Source organism: Durotheca rogersii, assembly GCF_024521655.1.
Source record: "Durotheca rogersii strain YMJ 92031201 chromosome Unknown GGS23scaffold_35, whole genome shotgun sequence".
Taxonomy (NCBI): Eukaryota; Fungi; Ascomycota; class Sordariomycetes; order Xylariales; family Xylariaceae; genus Durotheca; species Durotheca rogersii.
The window spans coordinates 70,449-97,157 of NW_026251266.1; the positions used below are offsets into that span (position 1 = coordinate 70,449).

Sequence of the window (26,709 nt, forward strand, 5' to 3'; positions counted from 1 at the left end):
GTTTTGTAAGCAGTCAGAAGGAAGACCGGGTGGGATCCTCGTGTCTTCTGTCGAACGACGGCGCACTTCTCCAGATTACGACCCTCCCGTCACATAGTCATCCTGCATAGGGATGAGATCCAACACGGACGGGCGGCAGCAAGTCATCCACTAAAACTATACCCCTTATCCAGACCCGGGAAGATGGACGGGATTCGACGACCCCGGCCGTCGGAGAAGGAGGGAAAATGAAGGTAAGCAGAGCGCTGGCCGGCTGCACATGTCGGTTTGCTATCCTTCTCCCTCGCGTCCCGCCGCCACATTTACCTCCCGACCGAAAGAGGGTTGCCATCTGCGGTATATTAAGCTGATTGTACAAGTGATGAAATCGCCCTTGTGCAGGCCGTATCTCGATGGATGGCCAGGTAATACTCCCTCTTCCTCTCCTCCCCCTTTGGCCCTCTCTCTCTCTCTCTCGTTCCGCCTCGCCATTCTTGACCCCAAGCCCCTCTCATGCAGGACCCGGGAGCCCGTCACATACTACGTTCAGGAGCAACTTGTGTCGCTCTTCTTTGGGAGAGAAAAAAAACGAGAAGAAAGGAAAGAAAAGCAAGGCGAACGGGATACGTAGACGTTGGCAGCAAGCTGATGTCACGCCGCCTATGCCGGCACCCGCTAAACGAGCTATCCAAAGCGCATCGAGTGAGGCGTGGGGTCTCTCTGCCCCAACTGGTGTGCTGAAGGGAGGACTTAGGAAGCGAATGCATCGATGCACATGCAGTCAGCAAGCTCGGACGGGCCAGCCAGGCCTACCGTACGCGCGCGGACTGTGCGGTTGGGAAATAATCAGTCCCAGGATGCCTCTCGGCACGAAGCCACAGAAGATGATCTGTCACATCACCCTTCGCCAACTGACGCCCAAGGGAAAACGCGGCATCTAGCTGTCCGAAGCGCGCCGAGAGTGGCGCCTCATGGGCAACTATCTTCCCCACAGCGGCGGGGATGTGCTGATCTCTCTACTAGCTCAGATTCATACGACACTTTCCTCACACCGCCTGGATTGTCAGGTTATCTTCGTTTTCAACCTTCCAATAAGGAGAAAAAAGAAACCAGCCGCTTCGGCATCACGCCATCAACCCCCCTCTGGGCTCACGTGTGTGTTGAATGCGACTGGCGGTGGGAGGAGGGCCAGTGTCTACGTAGGTGCTCCGTGGCAATCAATCGAGCAGTCACAGCTGCATACCGATGCTATCACGGTACAGTCCCTGCATCGGCGCGGGTCAGGAAGACTGGCCGCAACCCGCCCGGCTACTGCGTCATGGGACCACGGATTTCGCCCCCCGTGTGTCCAGTGCCAGACGATCGGAGCCGACGAGGGGCGGGGATTGGCAGCAGCGCGTCGTCCCCTACGCTACTGCGACGGGGATACGCCCACGCAATCCCTGGTTCTCGGAACGGGGCCATCCGGCGGTCGACTAGTCCTGGGCGGCACGCGAGCGCCGCGGGTCCTCCCGCCACGCGGGCTTCGCTAACACACATACATCGTCTTCAGTTGGGCCGCAGGCCTGCAGCTTCGGGGGCGAAGACACCTAACCCGGGGCGTAGGCGCGACCACGCGAACGAGGGGAGGCGACTTGGTTATCGGGCGTATCGCCCTCGTATCGTCTCAAAGCTCGCGAGCGACATTTGCCATCTGCGAATCAGCACGAGCAAGAGGAATAGTCGAGAGAAACACAACGCGTAAAAAAAAAGAAGGGCGAGGCAAGCGAGAGAAGAGAAGAGAAAAGAAGAGAAAACCCTGAGAAATCATGCTGTCATCCCGTCTCCCCCTAGGCCATGACTGGCGCGTCCCCTCCCCTCGTCTTCTCCTTTCCTGGACTTTTTTTTTCCTGACCAGAGTGATGTCTTTTCCCACCCTCTCGCGCCGAGAGGCCAACTCGATCGGGCGTCGATCGAATTAAGGTCCAAGGCTGCGGTAACGGGGGAAAAAAGAAGGAGGGGTGTGATCCCGCGCATAGCCTAGGCGAGCAAAGAATCAACCGTGCCGCTGCGAGGGAAACCCCCACGCCGCTTGTCTCAGGGGTGTTCCTCGCCCTGATCCGTCATACGGGGGTGGGAGCCGTGGATGACTGCATGGTTGCGCGCCACATGCCGCGCGGGATGTTGGTACGTGGTGTGTGTGTGTGTGTGTGCCCACGTCGGTATATATAGGTAGGTATGTAAGCAGGCGTGTAGGTGCTGCCTTGGTCCAGCATGTGAAGGTACATTCCCTCCTGGCGGCGCGCGCGCTCGGACGGGATCCCGTGCGGAGCGAGTGGTTTGCCGGCGCCCGCTGCCCCAACACCCGGTGTTTTCCGCCCCCTGCCTCGCCCGAGACATGCGCCGCATTCGCGCAATCCGACGCAAGGAAGATCGCTCGAGCCTCGCTTGCCCGCATCCAATGTGCGGTCGGAGATGATGCGCCATTATTGCTTCGAGCGTCCGCTGTTCCGGAGCCACCGCTAGTAAGGGGGCGCAGCTGTACACTAGCCGGGTGCGCGCGGGAACGTGCGTTAAAGGTAGAGACGGGAGGAAGTGAAGTTGAAGTAGAGGAAGGAGAAGGAGAAGGAGAAGGAGAATTTGTAGTAGCAGAAGTAGTAATAGCGGAAGTAGTAGCAGGAGCAGTAGAAGTAGAAGAAGCAAGGAGAAAGTAATAAGAAGAAAGACGCGATAGGTAAGTAGGCAAGTCGTCGAGCACGCAAGCCGTCGCATTCCCTATCTCCTGACCCGTCACGACCCACCCTCGCGTCCGGTTTACGCCGGGCCCAGCGCCGGGGCAGCATCGGACGAGGAGAGCGGCTTAGGTCGGCATCGAAAATCAAGAAGTGAAACAAAAAGAAAACTCGGTCCAGGGTGTTCCCTGTAGCACTTCGGTTAAATACCCGTCTTATATATTATTGCTTGCTCATAAGCACTGGCTTGTGTAGCCAAGATAACCCCTGCTGTGCCCGTTACGACAGTTAATAATACCTAACAGTCGCTATTACTTCTTGGAGTTGGCGGCGGGGCTGGGGTGTGTATCAGCAGGCGTAGAGCCTCGCAGATAACAGCACAAACCTCCATCAAGTCCTGAACGGCGAACTGTCGGAGTACTGATAACAAGAAAGGAAAACCTGTTTTTTTGCCGGGCACTGCTAACGGAGCGTAGGTGCTTGTATAGAAGCAAAGCCTTGTCTAATCACGTAAAACGTGCCCGTGTGCGAAGCGCCGTCCGGCTTGAGGACTCCTAAGCACTTACCCATAACCACGCAGCTATGGTGTTTATACCGCGAACATTCCCTTGACGGAAGTGAGGGTTCGTATCTCGATCGCAACCTGATTAACAATCTCGTGTTCGGCTTCCCCAATCCAAGCACGCGAATATTAATCCACGGGCAGCCTGCATACCTAGGTAGCGACAGATCTCAGTCGAAATGTAAAGATACAGGAGACCCCTCACTGCTTATCTTCTCCCAACAAACCCCAAATGATAGCCTAAACGATGGAAAATTATGAGATAGGTATAATGCCATATAGGTGCCTGGAGGGAATGAATACCTATCATATTAATATTGCTAAACATGAGAAATGCCCCATCCATCCAACCAACCAAGCCTTTCCCCCCCCGCCTCCCCAACAACCCAGAATCATCCCGTCACAGACACTGCGAGTAGTAATCGTTCTGGAACCGGCACGTCGTCCCGGAGGCGCAGCTCGTGCACCCGTTCCACGTCTTGCCCGCGCACTGCCCGTACTTGGCCGACGTGCAGGCGCCGGGCGAGTCGCCGGGGTTCGGTGAGGCTGCAGGCCGGGCGCAGCGACAGAGGCCGGAGAGACAACGTTAGCGGGGACTAGTATTACGCGAGGACGCGAAGCGAGAGCGGAGAGGAAGAGGAGAGAGCGTGTAGGAGAGGAGAAGCATTACCGTTGGGCCCGGATATGAGCACGGGCGTGCCGAGCTTGGAGGTGAGGTCGATGCTGCAGGTATTGGCGCAGGCGGGGGCGGCGGGGTCGGTCCGGGGGTTGCCGGCGGCGGGGTCGGTGGTGTTGTAGACGAGGTCGATCCACTGGATGTGCATCTCGGCGGCGGCGCCGCGGGACATGTTGCCGCTCCAGGAGCCGCCGTCGCTCCAGGCGTTGAAGATGACGTGGCTGGGGTCGCGGGGGGCCTGGAAGCGGATCTGGGCGACGAGCCGGCCGTCGGCGAACCAGGAGCTGGCGCCGGGCGTCCAGTCGAGCCGGTGCGTCTGCCACGCGGACCACCCGCCCGGGTGCGGCAGCGTCACGTTGCGCGTCGCCGCCGCTATGTCGCCCGCGCTATCCCACGACGGCTGGTTCGTGTACTGCACCGCGCGCGGCGGGTCCGCCGTGCGCACCTCCAGGTCGGCCTCCTGCACCTGCGCGAGCGCGGCGGCGCCGCGGAACGTGAACATGGCCGTCACGGCGCCGGGCGCGCCGCGCGTGCGCGCGTGCATCCGGACGGAGAGGAAGCGGTAGCCGAGCGAGCGCGACTCGATCTCGGCAGCGGACTGGAAGGCGGCGTGGCGGGCGGTGCGCAGGACGAGGTAGGTCTGGGAGGCGGGGCGGGGGTCGTCGTTGCGCGCGAGGAAGACGTTGCTGGGCGAGTTGACCATGAGCGCGGTCGCGTCGCCGTCGGTCCGCGCGCTGTTGTTCCAGCGCTGGATCGCCCACGCGCTCGTCCACGCGGCCTCCTCGAAGTAGCGGCTCGTCACCGGCGCCGCCGCGCTCGCCGCCGGGTCCTCGATCGCCGCCGGCGCCCCCGCCCCCGCGTACGCCCCCAGCTCCCGGAAGTCGAAGAACCGGTGCTGCGCGAAGTACTCCGGCGCCGTCGCGTTCGTCCGGTAGCAGTTGCACCGCGAGTCCGCCACCAGCGGGTAGTTCTGCGCCCGCACCGCCCAAGCGATGGCCACCACCGCCGCCGCCAGCGAGAGACCCCAGCCTCCGGCCATTTTTTTCTTCAAAAGTTCTGGAATCGAGCTGGGCCGAGTCGTTCACGCTGTCGAGTGCTCGAAGCGCACAACTCTTTCCCCAAACTCGCGAGTCTCCGGGGCGAGCGAGGTCGTGGGCTGCTGAAGTACTTGATCCAGAGCAGGGCCAGGGGCCGCGCATCCCCCCGTCGACCCAGGGCCACGCCCGCCGCCGGGATAAAGTAGCGAGGTCACATCCTAGCTCCTCTGCGCAGTGCCGAGCTGGAACTGCCTGCCTCTCTCGTACGGTCAACGAGCCGTCTCTGCGAAGCCGACCACTGCTCAGGGGCGGGATCTGGATCTGGCGCGGGAAAAGGGGGTTCTGCCGTATAACGCCGCGCGGCTATAGGGCGGCGAAAATCCACGATTCGCCAGACGAGCGAGACAAGCTTTTCCCTCAGGGAACGAGTCGCGGGGGATGTCCAGATCGGGGTTGTTGTCGACGGCAGGGACGAGAGAAGAGAGGTCCGGGTAAATGGTGGGATGTGTCGGGGGGACCGGGACGCTGACGAATTCACCTTATTTATACGGGCGGCATTTATGCGTACCCCTTTCCAGTGGAATCTCTCGCGCCATTCATTAGTCAGGCGGTAGTGTCGCTGAGGACATGTCTCGATGGAAAGTCTTTACGCGGTGGTAGGCATGGCGGGTGTCCAAGGCTTGGCAGGGGCTCGAGTCTTGGGCACGATATTATATAATACGTGAGTGACGAGCACCTCTGCTCGCCTTTTTCTCTACTTATGCTTCTTCTCTCTTCTGAGTGGCACCGCCGCTACTTTACAGCATCTGTCTGAGATTTGGAGTGTGAATACGGCCTGGTCATCCCTAGGGGTCATGTGGTGCAATGCTACGACGACATGGCGTGCCGGCGAACCATTGTAGCAGCAGCCGACTATTACAGCATCTCCAGCAGCATATCCCATGTGTCTATCTACCGAAGGTAATATAGAACTTTTCATCTTTTACGTAAAAGATCAGCACATAAGGAAACGGTGCTGTCACGTATAGGCGTGCGTGATCGCAACACCCATTCCGAGCTATTATCTAGACCTATGTTGGCCTGCTCTTTGACGAGTGGTGCTACGCTCAGTTGATGAAAGGCAAGAAAGGGGGTACAGAGCTCGACAAGTTTGCTGGACCTCTGTGTTGGTACCAACTTATCAAGGAGCTAACTACCTAGTGAAGATTTGAGCGATAGTCGTGAGCTAGACGGTCGGGCTTTCGCGGGTAGTATAAGCAGATACTCATGCCCATCCGGCAGGTCGCCCAGCGGCCATTGCCAAATCTCTCGAACTGAACTTAGGGCTTCTAGAGGCTCGTCATGGTCGACGAAGAAATGAGTGTTTACGCCTGAAACGAGACCTTCCGAGGCTTCGCTATTAAAGAGAGAACTGCATAGCTCCGCATCTCTAACATACACGATTGGCGAAAACTTTATGACCACGGCGACATTCTCGCGTATAAAGCCCAGTGACAGCTTCTCAATGTTTGCTGCGAAACGCTAGAGGGGGAATGGCACATTTTTCTTTTTTGTTATACGTACTAGAAAGCGATCGAACAGCTGCTAAACATGAAGCTAGGTGAGAAGCGATGATGCCGAGGACGTCGTCGTCTGCCTTCCGGAGAAGGGTCAATAGAGTACTTGCAAGCCCGCGCTCACGGCAGTCTCTGCTAACCACCAACTGAGTGATCCAGCAAATGGTTTTGCCATTGCATACCCAGTGGCAATAGAAGACATTTCCAGACAGCTGTCCGCCGACAGTAACCCTAGCGTATGAGTTCGTTCCGGATTCAGGCAGCCATTTCTCTTTCAGACGGCGTCCACTAAGTTTGACAGGCTTTCCTGGAGAAGCGGTTAGTCGGTTAGTGAGGAGCAGGAGCAGATCCTGCTACGAACCTGGCCGGCCCAAATCGTTCCCTCAGATTCCGTAGTTTTCGCTGAAGAGCTTCGATGCTTCCTCCAATATAGCCTCTGTAATTTCTCCATCGGCAAAGGACTCGCACATAAGCTTATCTATGTTAAGACGGCCTTTCTGGCTTGCTGGGGCCGCAGGAGCTTGGGATAGAAGAGACGTTGGGTTGAACGGAGAATGTGGCAGTATTTCTCGGGGGCGCGGGGGCGCGGGGGCGTCGTTATCCATGGCCGCAGCGTTGAGGCGAGAAAGCGGGGTGTTTTCTCACCGCCTTCGTCTGCTAATCGGGCAGAAAATTAGGTATACCTATCTACTAAAAATACAGGCAGATACAGTGACAACTCCACTAAGCTTTAGCGATCCTAGAAGGACTTTAGTGGACCGTATCGCCGACCAGTCCCGATTTCCAGCGCAACCGAAAACCACGGCACCCCGAGAGAGGACCCAACTTCTCCGTGGTATCAGATCTGGCTCGGAATGGCGGTGACATGAGATCCTGGTTTTCCGAGTCTTGGGCTCTGAGAAGTGTTTTTCCCCAGTATCATAATGAGCCCCCTTCATTCAGCGCAAGTCATAGAAGATACAGACTAGCCATGTTTCTCAGAGGAAGCTTCTTATGTCGCCGCGTCTTATTGAAGCTCTCTCTACTTTACCTACATTTAATACACTCGTGTGCCCTATCGCTCAACGTCGAGGATTCCGCGGGAATAAAGTGGCCTTATCGACTTTACTAGCCACAAATTTCGATTGGGTCTCTATTCGTGCGTACCTAGAAGCCCTCTTAATCGCAACCTCAACCATCCACCGCCAACTCTCAGTCTCGGCGCCAGACCAGAGTCCCCTAGTCCCCCGCATACAGCGACGTTGCCGACACCACAGATTTCGCCGGTGATGTGAACAACTCGCTGGTTTTGTGCAATCCTCCTCGCACGACGCAGTGGCAGCCTTGGTCATGGAGAATCACCATACGGTGTTAAATCGTCCACCAGCTCCGCTGGTCTCCTCCACCGATGACCAAGAAATCCTCGACAACATAGATGGCCGCATGCACGGCCCCATGAGCGGATTTATTCAAAAATATTTCGGCGACTTTCAATACGTCCGCCAAGGTGCTGTCTTGGAAATCCTGGTGGACGGAAGAATCGCCGGCCGCTGTGCTGTTCCATCAGTTGCTCCGTCACCCGACAATTTCCTACCATGGTTTTCCTACTATGTATCTCGTGAGCTTGACGGCGCTCGGGGCTCATGGCATACAATACCTAGCGGTAATGTGGCACTCGAGCCCGAGAGTACCGACGATGGTGCTGGCCTCCTCTTATCCATACCCACCTCGCTCGTCTCTAACGTCCAGACGAGATGGGACCATGTTCAGGTTATTGGCCAGTTTTGCCGCCGCGGCCGCGTTCGGTATCAGGATGGGCTATTACGTCTCTGCCGGTCCGCACACCAGGTGTTTTCTAGTCAGCCTACGCGGCTCTTTTTGCATGGCTTCTACATACGTGGCTCGCTGGTCGAACTTTGGGTCTTCGACAGATCCGGCTTATATTGTAGCGAAGTATTCGACATTCAGAAAGACTTCATCCAGTTTCTCTCCATTATTCTTACCTATCAGCGGATGACAGACCATGACCTAGGCAAAGCCAACAGCATCGAGACAGATGAGGATGGCAGCTATATCATCCTTGACGATGTTGCCATGCCCTCTCCTAGAAAGCTCTATCTCGAAAGTCAGCCGATTGTATCTCGTGGGGGACTTGTTGGCGCTGGGACAACTTGCTACCGGGCTAGAACGTCTAATTCGAATCCATGGAACTATATATTGAAGTGGAAATGGCGATGGGCCAGGGAGCGTCCGGAAGATGAGCTTTTAAGGCTAGCCAAGGAAAAACGCGCCTGGGGTGCCGTCTCCCTGGATTATTACAAGGAAGTCGAAAGTACAGCAAATCTGCGTCGAAGTCTCCGGTGGGGGGCGCAAAGAAAATTCACCCAGCCGCACTCTCAGGAGGAGGAACACGGAAGTATTGAGGGGCAACGACAGCAAGACGCTTTTAATACCGACGGGCTTGATCAATATACAGAAGAAACCGATAACTTCCTTCAAAACCGCATTCTTGCCTGCATGGTTACTTCCCCCGTCGGCAGACCCCTTCATACATTTCAGTCTCTGATAGAATTGCTTCTAGTGTTTCGTGATGCTATCAAGTGTCACAGATCACTCTATTATGACGCCAAGATTCTTCATCAAGATATATCTCCGGGGAACGTGATTATTCTGGATAGCCAAGACGAAGGGAAGCCGAAGGGAATCTTGATAGACCTCGATTCCGCACTCGAGCTCACCGAAGGGCAGGAGGTGGAGTCTGATATTACCGGCACCAGACCATTTATGGCGATTGGCGTTCTCAAGAGTAAACGTCATACTTATCGGCACGACCTCGAGTCTTTCCTTTACGTTTTTCTGTGGACAATCATCACGAATCACACGGAGAATCCTCCAGAGGCGAGCAGGCTCCGACAATGGAGCGACGGCGACTGGAGCGAACTGGCGCTACGCAAGTCCCTTGACATGGATCCGGACGGCTTTCGAGATATTTTGCACGAGTTCACTCCCGGATTCTACTCCCTGAAGCCGCTGGCCGAAAGCCTACACCAAATTCTATTTCCCCTAAGAGATGGGGTAATTTGGACAGGGACCGACGACTCCCTCGAAGCTGCAGATAAGCTCTACTATGGGATGACCCGCGCGTTCGAAGAGGCCATTGCTTCTGAGGGTAGAAGACAGACGTAACGGGCATAAGAAAGTTCGTTTTATACCCCTCTACGGGCCACCCCTTTAAGGACCACCTAAATTAAGCATTAGGTAGAAATTCTTTTAACAAATATCCTTCACTCTCGCGCTCCATGGCTCCATCACGTTTTTACGCACCCAAGCTCCCAACCATCATCTCCTCAGTACCCAAAAGTCCTCGCATAGTCGTCAAAGGTGTCGATACAGGCAGGCTCATCGAGAAACAGCGGGATATATTTCTCCATCCATTCGCCACGGACCTCAGCTGTGTAGAAAGCTTTGCAGCACTCCCAGTACTCCGGATACCATCCCGACTGCCGCCAGTCGATGAGCGCAGCAATCTTACATGGCGAACATCTCGAGACGATAATGTTACTCGGATGTAGATCCGCATGCGTAAAGACTACCGCTGCATTGTCGGGCAAGCCGTCCCGGTAGGGATCCGGAATTTCCCAGGGTTGTTTGCCGGGCCAGTGGGCTTCGAGGCCCGTCCCGGTCTGCAAAGACAGCCAGTCGTGAAATTCGGCAACGGACTGGAAAGGCCCTGCGGGGGGCCGATTTTCGTTGGTGAAAACTATGTCGCCCAACGGCTCACGGTTCACATGGCCAAGGAAGAAACCGTCGTCCGGCGCATGTCGCAGGCTGCGCAATATTGCGAGGAGCTAGCGAAGTTGCGTGCAGATGTCGGTTCACCCAGTCCGGTCTAGAGTAACCCATCTGTCCTCCAAAGTAACGCCTTGCACCAGTTCCATATACCTATATGAAGACCTCGCCGCCGTCCTGCGTCCAGCCATAGATTTCCGGAACAGGAAAGTTTGGCAATGCGTGACGGAGCGCTCAGAGACACTGGCCCTCGGCGACTGTTACTCCGGGTGTACCTCCAAATTTGACGACAAGGCCGAGCTCTTCGAAGCGGGCCGGTGGTTCGGCGTAGTTACGCGTCCATCTCGCCTGCGTTGCGCTCCTCGCGCGAACGTCTGCAGGTGATGGCAGCTGGGCGCCCGGCCCATTCCGCGAGAAGAATGAAGAGTCGGTAAAGGTTGCAGATTCCGACGAGGGGAGTGACTTGCTGGATATCGTTGGTGACATTGTATTTCGTTGATATGAATGTGCCGATTCGCGATGTCCGGTGGGACGGCTTTGTACAAATTGAAAGGGTTGAGAAGCTTGGTGAGGTTGTCTTACCGCCGGAGAGAGCGTCGTTGTGTGGAGGATTCTCACCTTGGCGTGTTAGGAGGTGAGAGCTTGGAAGACATCTTCGTTTAAACCTCCAACGTACCTAATGGAAAGTCCCTGATCCAATGGCATACACAGGCAAAACGAATCGCGGCCGATCGATTACAGTCTGCCAAGTCCGGGTTTACTTCGACTTCTGGAGTTGGGATAGAGAGTTACCGTAGAATACTTAGTCGTATTTATCTTAGCTGTGCGATTCGAAAAAGACTAGTGTAGTAGTGCGGTGGATCTAGGCTACGTAGCCTTTTGGATGTGTATTTATATAAGTCTCGCACTTATATTTTCATCAGTTAGACTTACTTCTATAGCTATTAGAAAGGCATCACGACCTGATAGCTCTATTCACTCATTTCTTGCTATGCCTTTCTAGCCTCCTCATTCTATCCTTTCTTTCTAGTTCTTTCCTAGCTGCCGTTTTCAGCTGGCCGATCAACTGATTACAGCTGTTTACAGCTATGATCTTGGTTGATCGGCACTGAGCTAGTTGTTAGCAGTTGGGCAGTTGTTCGTGCCTCTATCACAGCGTGCTTACGCTGCTCCTGTTCAATATAGTTAACTCTTAGAGGCGCAGTCTTAATAAAGTGTGCATTCCTTTCTTTTTCTTCTCGTATAGCTTTATTTATTTAATTTATATACTTTTACTTAGTAAATAGCTCTTAAAACTATAATACTATAATGGAATCCTTAAGCCAGGTAATAAGTATTTTCCCGTAGTAACGTAAATAAGTACTTACCTTCTAAAAGGATAAGAAGGCGAGTACCTAGCGATAAGCGGTCGCCTATATAGCGAGAAGCGGGATAAGTTAAAACGGTTACTACCTAGGAGGTACCTTCGTACCGGTATAGGTATTATAGTACCTTATATCCTCGTACTTATCGCGTACCTTCTTATCGCTTCCTTATAATTATCCCTTCCTAAGTTAAGTAATCGTTTCGATTACGAATCGATATAGTATCGCCTGCGTTATATTATTAATCCTATTAATTACCTTAGGGTATTAAATGCTAAATTAGGCTTTATTAATATAGCTAGTTAATTCTACCGATTAATACCGTTAACCGTTATTTCTTAGGCGTATATAAAATTTTTCTATCGTTACGCTTATTCTTCTTAACTTTTTCCCTTTCTTTTATCCGTTAGCTCTCTTTCTTCTTACTACGTCTACCTATCTTACTTTCTTTTAATTAAATAACTAAATAAGAATCGTCGACGTATCCTCGTATTATTATCTTTATTCCTTTATCTTATTATTAATACGCCTACGGTACGCCGTTCCTTAATCTCCTTTTTCCTTCTTAAGCTAAGCCCGGCGTAGTATAATCGAAACGCCGTCGTTAATATAACTTATAACCCGCCTATCGAATACGTTACGCCGGTAGAAAATACCGATTTACCGTATATAATTTATTTCCGGTATCGCCTAAAGTACTTCGAGATATCGTTTCGCTTCCTATACGTATTTCCTAACGCCGCTTCTTCGAAGTACGGCCTTTATATCTACCGCCGTAAGGAATATATTCCGGTAAGTTATAATTATAACGCGCGTTCCGGACGCGTTTCGCTAACGTATCGATATAGTTAATTAACGGTATTACCGGCGATACGCGCGGCTTATTTACCGTAATTAACTTTATTAACCGTTATTATACGGTAAAAACCGACGAGGATAATAAGCCTAGTAAGTTCGTATACTTTTCCTACTTACGAGACGCCTTCGTCGCCTTCGTTTACCGCTTCCTTTACGCTTTCGAGTAAATAAAGAAGAACTATAGGGCTAATTTTTATAAGAGTAATACTAAGCGTAATCGCGCGATACGTTATCCCTATAATAGCGACGCGCTATCGACGCGTTAGCGTTTATTATATATATCGCGCGTATTAATTCTTATATATAAAGGATCTAGGAGTACGAGTTATAAGTAATAAACCGCCGTAATCTTTTCGTTACTCGCTATCCGTACCTAGGCCTCGATACCGTAAGTAACCTCCGTTTCGTATCTATCGTATCGTTTAACCGTCGTTTCTAAAACGACGCCGCCTTCGTTCGGTAGTAGCTTTAAGTTATTTACCGTTTAATAAGCGGCGACGCGGGCTTTTCCGCTTAAATTAACGCGAAAGACGCGTTTATACGCGAGTTAAACGAAATTATAAAGGAATATTTAATTAATATAGAATACTTCGGCGATTAAAACGAATTTCCCGAGTTTCCTACTAACGATTAAACGACGCGTTAATAATATAAAGCCGGGCGCGGTTCTTTTTTTAATTTTTCCGTCGCTACGGCGACGCTTTAATATCGTTTTAATAATACTTTAATAAAGCTCCGGCGTTTTATCGCCGTTTCCTTTTTCCGCCTTTAAGTATTTTATAAAGTAGTTCTTAGGTATTTCCTTTAGGGAAATTTTAAAACTCCTAGTTTTAAGGCGACTTCTTTTTCCGCTTTTTCTAATCCTTTACTTCGAATTACTTAATTTTAATCGCTACGTTATCTATATCTTTCTTCCGAATCTATTAGTTATATTCTAACGGCTAATCCGTTTATTTTATTAAATAAAAGGTATCCTTTTTTTTTTATCGCTTTTCCCGGACTTTTTCTACCTTTTATTCGTCGTCGTTTTCTTTTAGTTCCGGTATAGTTAGGAACTAAGGCTCTTATTCTTACTTCCTTATTTTCTAAGGTTTTAATAAAAAAATAAGGAAGATATTATATAGCGACTAGTATTTTTCGGGTAAGGCTAAGCGGTACGCCGCCGACCCGATAGTATCGAAAATCCGGAAGGGTCCGATAAATCTAGGTATTAACTTTAGGCTTATACCTTTAAGCTTTAGGTTCTTCGTAAAAAACCTTATTAGGCTTCCTTTCTTTAGCTTAAGGGGTTTATAGCGTTTATTATAATACTTCGCTTACGATTCGATAGCCTTTTATTAATATAGTCGTACCTTTTCGCGTATATTTTCTAGGATTTCTATCCTTTCTTTTACTACCGGTACCTTCCTTTTAAGGACGTCGTTCCTAACGTTAGAATTTATTATTAAGTAATACCTTATTAGGAATATAAATAATAATAATTTTATTATTACGTCCCTTACGTTATTATAAGTAAATTATACTTCGCTTAATATACTCGGTTAATTCGCTTACGTATCGCTAACGAAATATCGGAGGTAGTATTTTAATATCTAGTTTATCCTTTCCGTTTATTCGTTCATTTACGGGTAGTACGTTATCGAGAACTTTTTCTTTATCTTCGAGTAGTAATATAAGCTAGACTAAAAGTCGTTCGTAAATAAGCTTCCCTTATCGGTAATTATTCCGTTTAAGTAGCCGTATCTTATATATATCTTTTTATTACGTAGCTGGCGAGAGCTAAGCTTAGGTTAATAGGTTATTCGTAAAGAAAGTAATGAAATAAGGATAAGAAGGTATATATTAACTAACTAGAAAAGAAGTAAAGCTATTAGAGAGTATAAAGCGATCTATAGGTATATATAGTAATACTTAGTTAGCTTAGGTAAGCTAAGTAGTTCCTATTAGGGGTATATGCCTACGTAATATATCCCTTAGTTAAGCTTACGATAGTAAGGTTAACTATAGTCCTTTACTTACGATAATAGCCTAAGGGGTTATTCCTTAGTCTCGCTATACCTCGTTAAGATTAATCGATTACTAGGTACTTTATTTCGGGCTTCCTTATATTCCCTTATCCGTATATATTCCGGTTTATTACTAGTAATATTTTCTCTTAAGTTATATACTCTTCGTATCCCTTACTTAATACTCTATAGTTTATTATAAATGAAAATAATTATTCGTATAATTATTCGTATAATTACTCGCTTTCGATTAAGCGGTAGTTAATTATATAGGTAATATAATAGTAATAATAATAATTTTAGTATTAATACTAGGATTTAATCTCCTTTATTATTATCGCGCGCGTTCGCGCGCGTTACTTATGCTAACCGATTCTATCGTTTCTTTTACGAAAGCGGTTAAGTATAAATATATCTAAGATTTCTCGCTTTCGAATTAAGCGTATTTCTTTCTTTTCCTTTCTTCCCTAGGTTATTTATTATAGGTATATATCCCTAACTATAATTAAGTAATTTTATTAATTACGCGATCGTAAGTTAATATAACTAATAAAGCTTCGTTAATTTATTATCGTAAAGTAAGTCCGCTTCCTTTATAATTTACGTAAAACGTAACTTACGTATTATACGAATCGTAATATATTCTTATTAAGCGACCGTAGGATAATAACTTAACTTATTACGGTAAGGATTATTATTTACGACTAATATATTATTCTTAATATTAAAATATCTTAGGATAATAAAGCGACTATTAGTTATTTTATATTAATAAATAAAAAGTTATTCGAAATAATCCGTTTATTATTTATTCGTTATTTATCGGTAATAATATAGTACCGTAATTAACGATCTCTTAATATATCCGATACTTAAGAGCTTCGTAAAATAATACTAGCGCTTTAAGGTATCGTAGCTTCGCTAGAGTAAAGGATATTCGGCCTTTCCGCCGCGAGCTCCTAGCTTATTTTCCGTATTCGTACGGGAGGTAGCGTTAGAACTTCGGCCGGTAATCCTACTCGTCGCGGAAAAATACCTTCTATTCCCGGGTCCGGGGCCTTAGTTATCGCTTAGCCTCTTAAGGATCCCTTTATCGACGAAAGCGACGTCGATATAATCGTACCTAGCGCCTTAGTATAACGTACCTAAGCCTTAGTTACTCGCGTTTCTTAAGGTATCGTATCCCGAGTTATTAAGGTCTCTACCGACGAATCCTTTAAGGAGAAATCCTTTAAGGAAAACTTCTCCTTCTTATACGAAGGAATAATCGAGAAAGACGACCGCTTAGTTATATTAATTATTCGTAAGGTTTTTTCGCGTAAAACCCGAGCCTAAATTCGCGTATATTAAGTTACGTTTTCTAGTAATATCGTTATTATTCGCGTAACCTAAGCGGCCGTTATTATTATTATTCCGACTCGTAATAATATCGTAGGACGAGAACGAGGATAGGGACGAGGCCGTAACGCTTTCTCGGCTTCCGGAGTTATTACCGCCTTTATTACTTTCTTTAACCCGGCCGTTCCGGCGGTTCCGTTTAATACCTCCGTCGTATTAACCGTTCTAGCTTTTATTACCGTTATTCTAGGAATTACCTCGGCTATCCGTAATCGAGAATACGAAGCTCGCCGTATAATTCCTTACTTAAGCTACGTACGTAATACGGCCTAGAATAAATCCATTAAAAAATACTTCGATTCTCTTTAAAATACCGGCCGTTACTACCGCTACTTATCCGGTTACGTTTACGTATCTCTATAGGTCTTCTTATTCCCGTACGTCGAGGTCTAGAGTTAATATTATATAGAACCGACGCTTTAGTTTTATTAACTACCTATCTTATCGTCGCCCGTATCGAGTCCTCGGTTAATATATAAGCTTTATTTTACGCTAGTTAATATTCGTTAACGTTAATTATAGGTCCTTAAGCTCGTTACGATAATAAAGAAGTTCCTTACGCTTTATTAAAACGGGAAATAAATACCCGCGGTATCCGAAACCGTAAAGTCCCGACGAAGCGTAATTAATTCCGGTTAATTTACCTAGTTAAGCGTAAGCTCTTCCGTTACCGGCTTATCGATTACCGTAACTATATCTACCCTTAGCTTTATACTTATTAGCCCTTTTATTACTTTAGTTAACGTAAGTAGCGTTTCCGCCGGCCTATCGACCGTAATACCTAACGTAACCTCGCCTGTTATCGCTTTCGAATAAGAGTTAAATATAAAGATAAAGGACGTTAAAGGAAAGAAAGGGAAAGAGGAAACTTCCGAGGACGAAGAATAATCTTTTAAGGAAGTAATATTTAAAATCGCTCGCGCCTACGCGCCTATTTCTTTCGAGTAATACTTATACGAAGTATTATACCGATAAACCGACCGCTTATACGAGGAAATTATCGAATATTAAAACGAATCCGCCGGTACTCGTATCTCCCGTTAGTTCGGCCTTACTTATTATTCCCGTAATTAAGTTCTTTATTTTAAAGTAGCCTTTTTATATTAAGATCTAGGAGTAATACGAATTCGGTATTTAACGGTAAAAAGAACTATCTCTATATAACGGTAGTACTTTATATTTATACATTAGTTAATTAAAGGAAGAATTTACGTACCGTTAATACTTACGGCGACTTTTTAAATATTATTATAATTATTTTTCCGTAAGCGTTTTATAGGTTAAATAATACTTTAAAATACTCGAACGATTAACGTAGTAAAGCTTTCGTAAGTCCGTTTACTAGTATTTAATTAATAAAAAGATAAATTACTTCGAAGGTACCTTTTTAGTACTCCTAACGTAACTATATATTCTATATATCTATATAACGTAACTTAGTATTAATCCTTTCTTTCTTCCTTATTATTAATCTTATCGTTTATTAGTTATCGCTATATATCCTTTAAGGTTCTCCTAGCTTTAAGGTAATATCCTTAAAGAAACGTTTAAGAGCTATCGTTTCTTTAGTTATATGCTTTAATACGAGTAGTTTAGCTTTAATCGTCGATATCGATACTATATCCTAGCGAGCGGCTTTCCATATAATCGGACCTTTAAATAGGGATATTACGTATCCCTAAGACGACTTTTTTAACTTAGAATCGTTTATAAACGAAGCGTTATTATTAATTAAGAATACTTAAGCGTTATTACTCTTACCCCTATATCTTATGCTAAAAAAACGAGTAATATATAGGTATTTAATCGTTTAATTAACCGCTTTAAAGTACTAAGGTCCTAAATTAATTAGGAAATAGAATAATTAAAACGCTACGAAAACGACGTTTAAGCGTATTATAATTACGTTATAAAGTAATAACTCTATTTTTTCCTAGTATTCCTTAACTTATTATTTCGAAGTAACGCTTATATACTTTACTAGCTTAGTAATTAGTAGTAATATTATCGGAAACTAATTATTATCCGCTAGTTTAAAGCGTTTAGTAATCTTTTCGATATAAGCGTCGTATATTAAGGTTATAGTTCGTACTTTACGATTACGTATTACCTTAATCCTTAAATATTACTTTACCGGTTTAAGCTCTTTCGTCTTATAGGTATTCTTTAACCCCTAAGCTACCTTTTATATCATCGCCTTTAAGCTTTTATAGTTTATAACTAATATATCGTTTACGTATATTAATACGAAGACTTCTCGTCCTTTTATATAAAATAAATACGGCTCCTCTAGAAAGCTCTGGAGTCCTAGGCGGTTAAGGGTACTTTCGATCTCCTTAAACCAAAGTAGGGGTAAATCTTTAAACCCGTATACTACTTTTATAGCGAAGGCGTATTTTCCTTCTTCCTTAAATCCGTTTAATAACTCTATAAGTATAAGGTCGCTTTCCGGTTTTACCGCGTTAAGGAACGCGTTTTTAATATTATATTAATTAACTTCGAGATCGAATTAAGCTACGATAGCTATTATTATACGGAACGATTTTACTACTAACGTAGTTACGTAAGTACTCTCGAATAACTCTTTAGGCTATAAATCTCCTCGCGTTATTAAGCGCGATTTATAAGTAATAAGGAAATTATCTTCGTCGAATTTATAATCGAAGACCTATATTAATAAAATTAGCTTTATTCTTATCCGTTCGCGATTAATAATACGCTATATTTTAATACGTAGGAAGGTCTTAATCTTAGATCTAACGTTCTCTTTAAATCGCTCTCCTAATGAATACTTATCTAAGTCCTTTTATATCTTTAGCGGTTTAAATAAATCGTCGCGGTAAATTCTTATCTTACTAAGCGATACGTTTAATCGCTCGGCCTTCGTTTAATTAACGGCTATTACGAAAACTAAGTATAACGTAATATACTTATCGTAGCTCTTTACTTATTATCCTTTTAATTAATTAAAGCAGAAGGTTATTATAAAGTCGAGTTAGCGATCTCTTAAGAGGTTATTCCTAGTCGTTAAGTTATCCGATATTACGTAGACTTTAGTACTTAAGTTACTTATTACTTTATCTCTTTCCGGGCTTTCTTCTCTCTTTTTTCTACTATAACGGATAATAAAAGAATAGACCTTTCTTTTACGCTACTTACGCTAAGTAATTTACGGAAATAAGCTATATTATTCCTTTTCTTCGGAGGAAGTACGAGTTTCTTTAATTAATTACTTTAAAGGCTATTCCCGAGTATTTATTCCGTCGGCGAAGTATACTCGCCGCTCCGGACTTTCGATACTTTTACTAATAGCCGTACTTAACTTTAATTACTTTATACTCCTTATCGGAGTATTCCTACTTCCCGTAACTTCCGCGGGTATAACTAGAGTAAGTCTTAAACTCGAAAGCCCGTAGGATATATCCGCTTCTTCATTTAATTTTTCCTAGGTTTCCGCTTCGAGTTACTCTTATATCTCTTACTCGATTAATTCGAGTAATTTTATTACCTCTTACGGTTACTCGTCTTTAGACTTAGCCGTTTCGTATTTTAAATTATCGGAATCTATCTTTAATTCTTCTTCTTTTAGAGGCTACCCTACCCCCGAGCTAGGACCGGCGGACTAAGTCGTATCCAGATCCTAATTACCTAAGGTAGGCTCGCTACCTCCGAAGAGAGTTAACTCGCTACTTAGCTTTCGATTAAATAATACGAACGAATCCTATAGATTTAATACTTCGATAATTAATTAAATACCGTTATTACTTATACGTATCGAAAGATTTATTCGATTAATCTTTTCCCGTTCGAGTTATTAAGCTTTTAACTTATTTATTTAACTATAAAACGTTTCTTCGTTAAAGACTATATCCTTAGTTAGGATTACTTTATTTAGCTTAGGAACTTAAATTCGGTATAAGTTATTAGTATAATATCTTACTAAATACCCGATATAAGCTCGTAGGTTTACCTTAAACCTTCTCTTATTAAGATCCTAAGTACGTTTTCCTATTAAGAGATACGCGCGATACCCGTATATATAAATACCGTTTTAGTCCGGTCGTAAGTCGCTTGTTAGCTCCTTTATTACCTCTAGAGTATACTATTTAAAGTATTACTTAAACTAAATATTTAAGAGCTCGTAAGATATACGAAGATTATAAGCTTAACTAAGGTTAATATTAATTAAATATACCGCGGCTTTAACGGTTTCCGGCTATAGTTTCTTTAGTAGTCCTACTCTAATTCTTATCTTAATCGATTTAACGATAATGGTTTATTTAGCTTTCTTACCCTTACCGGTTAGCTCCTTAGTATTAACCGGCGGAAGTTCGAGATTAATACCTTCTTCTATTACCTAGATCTTATATCTAAATATACCTTTAATACTTATTACTAAGCGTTCGTTATCGTAACGTATCTTATAAATTAAAAGTCGGAATTACTTCCGAACCTATCTTTTAAAGAGTCGAAGAGTTCTTATTATTAATAAGCCTTGCTTACTCTCTAGGGTTTTAACCTATAACATTCCGTTAAATTTATTTCTAATTACGATAAGCTATTTAGATCCGTCGTAACCTTCCGGGTAATTAAATAAATTCTAATATACCTTTTAAAAAGAACGTAGCGAGCGATGTATTAATAAACGACGCGAGATTACTTTCTTACCTATCGCTTAATTATAATACTCGTACTTAATTATAGGTATATCGTTAATCTTAACGTTCCGGGCGTTTTTAACGAGGGCTCTAAGCGCCTTAGGATTAAGATGCCTTACTCGCTAGTACTAAAGTACCTCGGAGTCTTTTCTCGGTTTAGTAATATCTTTCGATCTTTTCTACCGGACGTTTCTCTCCGGGAAATAAGGTATTATTACGATCGACGTTACGTTACGTAAAATATTCGATAGTATTATAAATGGTATTACGAATAGGACTTACGAATAAAAAAAGAACTACTTAAATTCGAAAAAAACTAAGTTAAAGCGTCGCTTTAGCTTCCTTATTATGGTACTTTTCTCGAGGATTTCATTCCTTAAAGTATAATCTAAATCGCAAAACTAAATACCTATATTACGAAGTTTCGCCTTAGAAATAATATTAACGTAGAAATCTTTAATAAGTACGACGTCCTTAAGCTTTAAATCGAAGGTAGGCTTATTAGATTAATCTAGGATATATTTCTCGATAATCCTACGACCCGTATTAATAATAGGAAAGTTTATAGTACTAGCTTCGACCGTTTATCCGTCTTTAGCGGGAACGAACGACCCCTTTATTAGAAGATTACGATTATTAATAAGGTAGATTATTCTATAGTTATCGAAGACGGTACTTTCCGATAGTAGGTATCGGACTAGGTCTATAATAAAGTAGATTCTAGTTTAAGTAGATAGGTATATAGTACGTAAGTCGATTATTATTACGCTAATATTAGCTAGCTAGGTAGTAGCGTTATTTCTTCCTCCGTTCCCGGAGCGATTATTAGGTATATTATTTACGGGAACGTCCTACCCCTAGCGGTTAATTTAGTTTCGGAGCTTAGCGTACTTAAGTAAGTCGTATTTAGCCTTAATTTTTCGTATGATATTAACCGGAATCGGCTTTAGGTTACGTATAATTTAACTAGTAACGGACTTCTATAGGATTCTATAAGAACGAGCTACTTATAAGTATGGTTTACCTTTAGACTTATAAGGATATTCGTAGCTCGTTAGTTTTCCTTAGCCGCTATTATTAATTAATTTCGCTTTTAAAGTCGGTCCTTAGTAGGTTATTACGAAAATTTTATAACCTAATTTACCTTTCTATTTATTCTCGGTAGCGAAAGCGTTAAATACGATACCTAATTACTTAAGGGTCTTTAGTTATTCGCCGAATTTATTAGCTTTAATAAAAGCGATTAATATCCGTATAGCTTAATCGATTACGATCTTAGCCTTAACTACTTCGAGAAAATCCTTTACTCTTATAACGCCTTTAATCTCGTTAATATAATAAGCGCGAGCGCGAAGGAAGGCGTATTACTATATAACGTAGAATTACTTAGGATTATAGGTACTTACCTTTACTCTTTAAAGTACCTTACGGTATTCTCGCCTAACGAGCGTCTTAATAACGGCTTCGGTAGGAGTAATTTACTTACGGAGGATCTTTACGAGATTTTAAATAATCGGGTTAAGGTCTAAGAATTATATCTCCATATTAGCTACCTTAAGAAAACCTACCGAAATAAATACGAGAATCTAGCTATAGAGGACCCTATGCTACTTATTAGTAGCTATAACCTAAGCCTCGATCGTTATTTACTAGGAGACGAACTTATTATACGCTACCGTTTATTACTTTCGAGTTCGTACCTTAGGCCTTAGTAGTTAATTTCCTCGGTCTTCGGTTAGGATTAACGCCTACTCGTAAACGGCTTTCTTATAGTTTTCTTTAAGGAATTCGTTCTCTTAAGTAATATACTCCTTAAGAATACCTACCTTAACTCGAATAACGTTAAACTTAGCTCCATTTAGATTAACGTCCTTCTAAATACCGAATTAAATAGCTATCGACTTAAGCGTTAGGAACTAACGTAGCTATTTATCGTAAGCTCGTAAGTAAACGTTAACTAGAATTTTATTTAAGGAGAATTCGGACGTATTAATCGTTATAGCGAAATAAATAAGCGACTATTTAAAGCTAGATACGAGAATAAAGTACCGGTTTAAAAATAAGAAAGGAATATAATCGTAAGATCTAAGAGATAAATAAATATATTACTTACTTACGCTAGAATAACCTAAGTAATAATAGCTCCTTAGAAGTACCCCGGGCTTATAATTATTACGTAGCTAACGAGAGCTAAGCTTAGGTTAATAGGTTATTCGTAAAGAAAGTAATGGAATAAGGGTAAGAAGGTATATATTAACTAACTAGAAAAGAAGTAAAACTACTAGAGAGTATAAAGCGATCTATAGGTACATATAGTAGTACTTAGCTAGCTTAGGTAAGCTAGGTCGTTCCCACTAGGGGTGCATGCCTACGTGACACTTTTAATATAATAATTCTATTAGTTCGGCGGTTAATAAGGTAATAGTAATAGGAAAGAACTCCGTTATCTTCGTATAGCGATTTATTATTACGAGGATAGCGTTTACCTCCTAACCTCGATACTAAACTTTCGGGAATTCCGTTATAAAGTCTATCGAGATCTCCTTCCAGGGGCCGGTTAGTAGGAATAGAGACTATAGTTCGCTATAAGGGCGATACCGAGGCGCTCGTATCCCTTAGTAAACCTAATACCCCGTAACTTATTCCTTTATATCTAGCCTTATGCTTTTTTAGTAATACTTACGTAAGAAGAGCTTATGAATCCTCTTCTCGTTAAAATATCCCGTTAAGGGATCGTTATAGTAGCGTATTATAAGCTCTTTCCTAACGCCCGGCTTTATAAGAATATAAACTCGGTTTTAATACCTAACTAACTTATCTTTATTTACCGCTTATAAGGAGCTATCGGCTCTAACGGAGCTACCTGCTACCTCTAGCTTCTCTTTTCGCCTTTTAAACTTAGGATTACTTTTTTAAATACGTTAAAGTAATATTCTTATAGTTTCGGTAACGTTTTCGTATATCGTTTCTTAAATTATTATTTCGTTAGCTCTTCGCTTACGGATCGTTTATAGAATATATCCTAAGTATTCTCTTTTAAAGGGTTCCTTATCCTTATTAGATATTCTAATTACGGCTAGCTTTACTTCTAGTAATAATAATAGTTCCGTTTAGGCTTCCTTTTCTTTATAATAATTAAGTCGCTTCGACGGCGTATCGGCGGGGTTACGCTTACCGCTACGATGTTATATTACGAAATCGTAGGATATTAATTATATATATTACCTAGCTTACTTTCCGTTAAGCCTAGGTTATTTTATAAACGTTTAGAGATTATAGTAATCCGATAATACCTCGACGGTATATCGATTCCCTTATACGTAATGCCTTTAGTATTTAAATAATTCTACGATAATTATTAGTTCTGTTACATAAAGAGCCACTTATATATGGCTCCCTATTCCTTTTCGAGTTACTCGCTTACCTAATATAGCTCCTAGTTCGCTTATATAATATAGCTCGTAGCTCCCTATCGTTTATATATAGGTAGCTCGTATCTCCTTTATTAATTTCCTTCCTTCTTAGAGAGTTAGTTAATTTACCTTCTTCTTCCTACCTTCCGTTACTCCTAAGAAGTAACCTTAGTACCTACGTAGCTTTCCTAATTTACGTATTAATTATAAGCCCGGTAGCCCTTCTAAGGAGCTAAGTTAACTAAGGTTTTATTATATAAGCTTCCGAGTAATCTTATTATTTATTTTTATTTCTTTAATCTTTCGATTAATCGTTTTTTTTTAAATATCGCTTTCGTTTTCCTTTCGAGTAATATATTTATAGTAATAACGGATACTAGCGGAGACTTTTTTATTAAAAAGCTACCTATTAATATTAACCTACGTAACTTCGACGAATATCTACGATGGTTTATTACTTTCTAAAACTACGCCGAGTAATTTGATATTTAAAAGGATGTTAATCTTAATGTAAACGATTATAAGTTAAGCTCGGCGATATTTCTATCGCTCGAAGAATTTATTACTTAGGAAAAGGAACGAGCGAAGAAGTAGTACTTTTAAGCTTTCTACGAATAAGTCGAGAAAGATCCTAAGACTCGTAAGGAAGAACCGAAAGTTTTAACCGAAAACCCGCGCTACCTTTTTATTAAAAAGTATAAGTAATTATTCGAATAAAGTCGCTCTTAGGAATCTTAAGCTACTATCGCCGGTAAAAGCTACCGAGCTTTTTATTATTAAATTATATTCTCGGTTTTTATTAATTATCTCGAGTTCGTCGGTATATAACTTAAAGCTTAAGAACTTAAGCCGAACGTTTAAAATACTGTAAGACTATTCCGCGATTACCTCGCTCCTACCTTTATTACTACGTAAACGTTCGTTCGCTAGGAGTACCGCGAGGTCCTATAAAAGGTAAAGGCGGGTACTTTTTACGGAGAATAATTCTTTATTATTTAGAATAACGCTTACTACCGAGCTCTCGCTTACGATATTAACGAAATCCGAAGCGTACTCGGAACGAAGGACTTCTTCGAAGCTATTAAAGCTAAGATCGCTTTAGATTAGGTTATTCGCGTAACCATTAAACTTATTACGGCGAACCGGCTTAAACGATAGCTACTTTTCCTTATAAAGCTAGGTAAAGTACTCGGAGCTTTTATTTCCGAGGATAAGAAGATAGGTAAATCGGGCCTTTATATCTTAGCTACGTATTAAAGAACTACTTTAGGATATAAAGCCGGAGCGATTAGCGCTAATAGCTTTAATAACTTTAGTAGTTCGACCGATAACGCTAAAGCTAATAAATACCTATATAATAAATAATACCGTTAGGCTCCGGAGGTATACGTTAACCTTTAATTCGCTATTACCGGTAAAACGTTACGATAAATCTTATATATACCCGACGACGTAAAACTAGCTATTAAATAACGGTATAACTTAAGCGACTTTGCTTTATTCCGAGCCTTTATTAAGAACGACGAATAAAAGGTTACCGTTCTTAATTAAAGTAGCTCCTCCGGAATTAACCTACCTCGGAATAAACGTAATAAGAATAGCAAGTAATCCGGTAATATTAACGTAACGGTAATCGACCTACGTATTATTTATATAACCTCTAACGTAGGGGTATTTTTTACTATGGATTTAATACGATACTTCCTTTCCGAAAGTATTATCTTCGATAACTACGGAGCTATTTACCTTATTAATAACCGGGATTTACTAATCGAAGGCTCCTTCGCTTCCGTTAGAAACGGATAGACTATCGAAGCTAATATTACGAGCTTTCCTATTACCGGTATTAACATACGCGTTATTAAGAACTACCTTTAGGATAAATCGGGTAAGCTTACGATCGACCTTACGCTTAAAGACGTTATTTTCGTTAAAGATTTTTATATTAATATTATTTCCGAAGTAAAGCTTTTTGTTATTAATATCTAGTACTATAGTTTTAATTGCTTTTTTCGCCGGGAGTCGATTAAGAACGGATTTATTATAAGAAAGCTTAAACGTCGTTATAACCTAGTATTCTTTAAATTTAAGTAGTTTTCCGTTTATTCGTAAGTTCTTCTTATAATACCGCTACGTACGCCTATAATAATATTATATAACGTAGTATCGTTTGTTATTATTCCGACGATTAAAGGAAGAAAGACCCGATAGAGAAAATCGAGAGATTAAATAAAAGCGAGAGAAGGTTCCGAGTAACTTTAGTACCTTAGAGCTAGGTACCTAGGCCCGGAGGCGCTTAAAGTACTCGTAAAGTATGCCTAGAATATCGAGATTAACGGTATATTTACGCTTAAGTATAAGTATTATAGGCTTACGATAGGTAAGAAAGTAATCTTACGCCGATTATTATTACATCGCTTATTACGTCTTTTTTAACGTATATACTAGGATTTATTTAACTTTCCGGAAGGATACGACGGCTTTAAATAAATATTCGTTATTAAAGATAAATATAACGGAATATTCTAAGTAAAAAACCTTAAGAGTAAATAAGGTTACTTAGTTACGAAAATTATTCGATTCTTTAAAAGATAAGTACGACGATAATTCCGCCTCTCGATTTATAAGTTCCGATACGATAACGAACGAATAATAATCGGAATTAAAGGCCTAACCGGATATAAAATCTAGGCTCGGAAAAAAGGTATTAATCTCGAGTTACT

General features: G+C 43.2%; 5 protein-coding genes across 5 annotated transcripts; 2 read left to right on the plus strand and 3 right to left on the minus strand.

The window, feature by feature from the left end:
- The first annotated feature begins 533 nt into the window (after positions 1–533).
- Positions 534–1,889, plus strand: GGS23DRAFT_331625 (uncharacterized protein). The gene has a single exon (XM_051512963.1). The coding sequence runs from the start codon at positions 749–751 to the stop codon at positions 1,721–1,723; it is 975 nt and encodes a 324-aa protein (XP_051367903.1). The 5' UTR covers positions 534–748; the 3' UTR covers positions 1,724–1,889.
- A 630-nt stretch (positions 1,890–2,519) lies between these two features.
- GGS23DRAFT_586658 (uncharacterized protein) lies at positions 2,520–2,841 on the minus strand. The gene has a single exon (XM_051517447.1). It carries the CDS (start codon positions 2,799–2,801, stop codon positions 2,532–2,534), a length of 270 nt encoding a protein of 89 aa, XP_051367904.1. The 5' UTR covers positions 2,802–2,841; the 3' UTR covers positions 2,520–2,531.
- A 690-nt stretch (positions 2,842–3,531) lies between these two features.
- GGS23DRAFT_616434 (carbohydrate-binding module family 1 protein) lies at positions 3,532–5,445 on the minus strand. Its single transcript, XM_051520789.1, has 2 exons — positions 3,923–5,445; positions 3,532–3,798 (listed from the first exon to the last, which is right to left on the minus strand). Exons 1-2 carry the CDS (start codon positions 4,965–4,967, stop codon positions 3,653–3,655), a joined length of 1,191 nt encoding a protein of 396 aa, XP_051367905.1. The 5' UTR covers positions 4,968–5,445; the 3' UTR covers positions 3,532–3,652.
- Positions 5,446–7,620: 2,175 nt separating this feature from the next.
- GGS23DRAFT_331700 (FunK1 protein kinase) lies at positions 7,621–9,709 on the plus strand. Its single transcript, XM_051512964.1, has 2 exons — positions 7,621–7,659; positions 7,729–9,709. Exon 2 carries the CDS (start codon positions 7,851–7,853, stop codon positions 9,684–9,686), a length of 1,836 nt encoding a protein of 611 aa, XP_051367906.1. The 5' UTR covers positions 7,621–7,659; positions 7,729–7,850; the 3' UTR covers positions 9,687–9,709.
- A 138-nt stretch (positions 9,710–9,847) lies between these two features.
- Positions 9,848–11,156, minus strand: GGS23DRAFT_616448 (phosphotransferase enzyme family protein; the record flags this gene model as incomplete). Its single annotated transcript, XM_051520790.1, has 3 exons — positions 10,534–11,156; positions 10,380–10,442; positions 9,848–10,328 (listed from the first exon to the last, which is right to left on the minus strand). Exons 1-3 carry the CDS (start codon positions 10,773–10,775, stop codon positions 9,848–9,850), a joined length of 786 nt encoding a protein of 261 aa, XP_051367907.1. The 5' UTR covers positions 10,776–11,156.
- Positions 11,157–26,709: the final 15,553 nt, after the last annotated feature.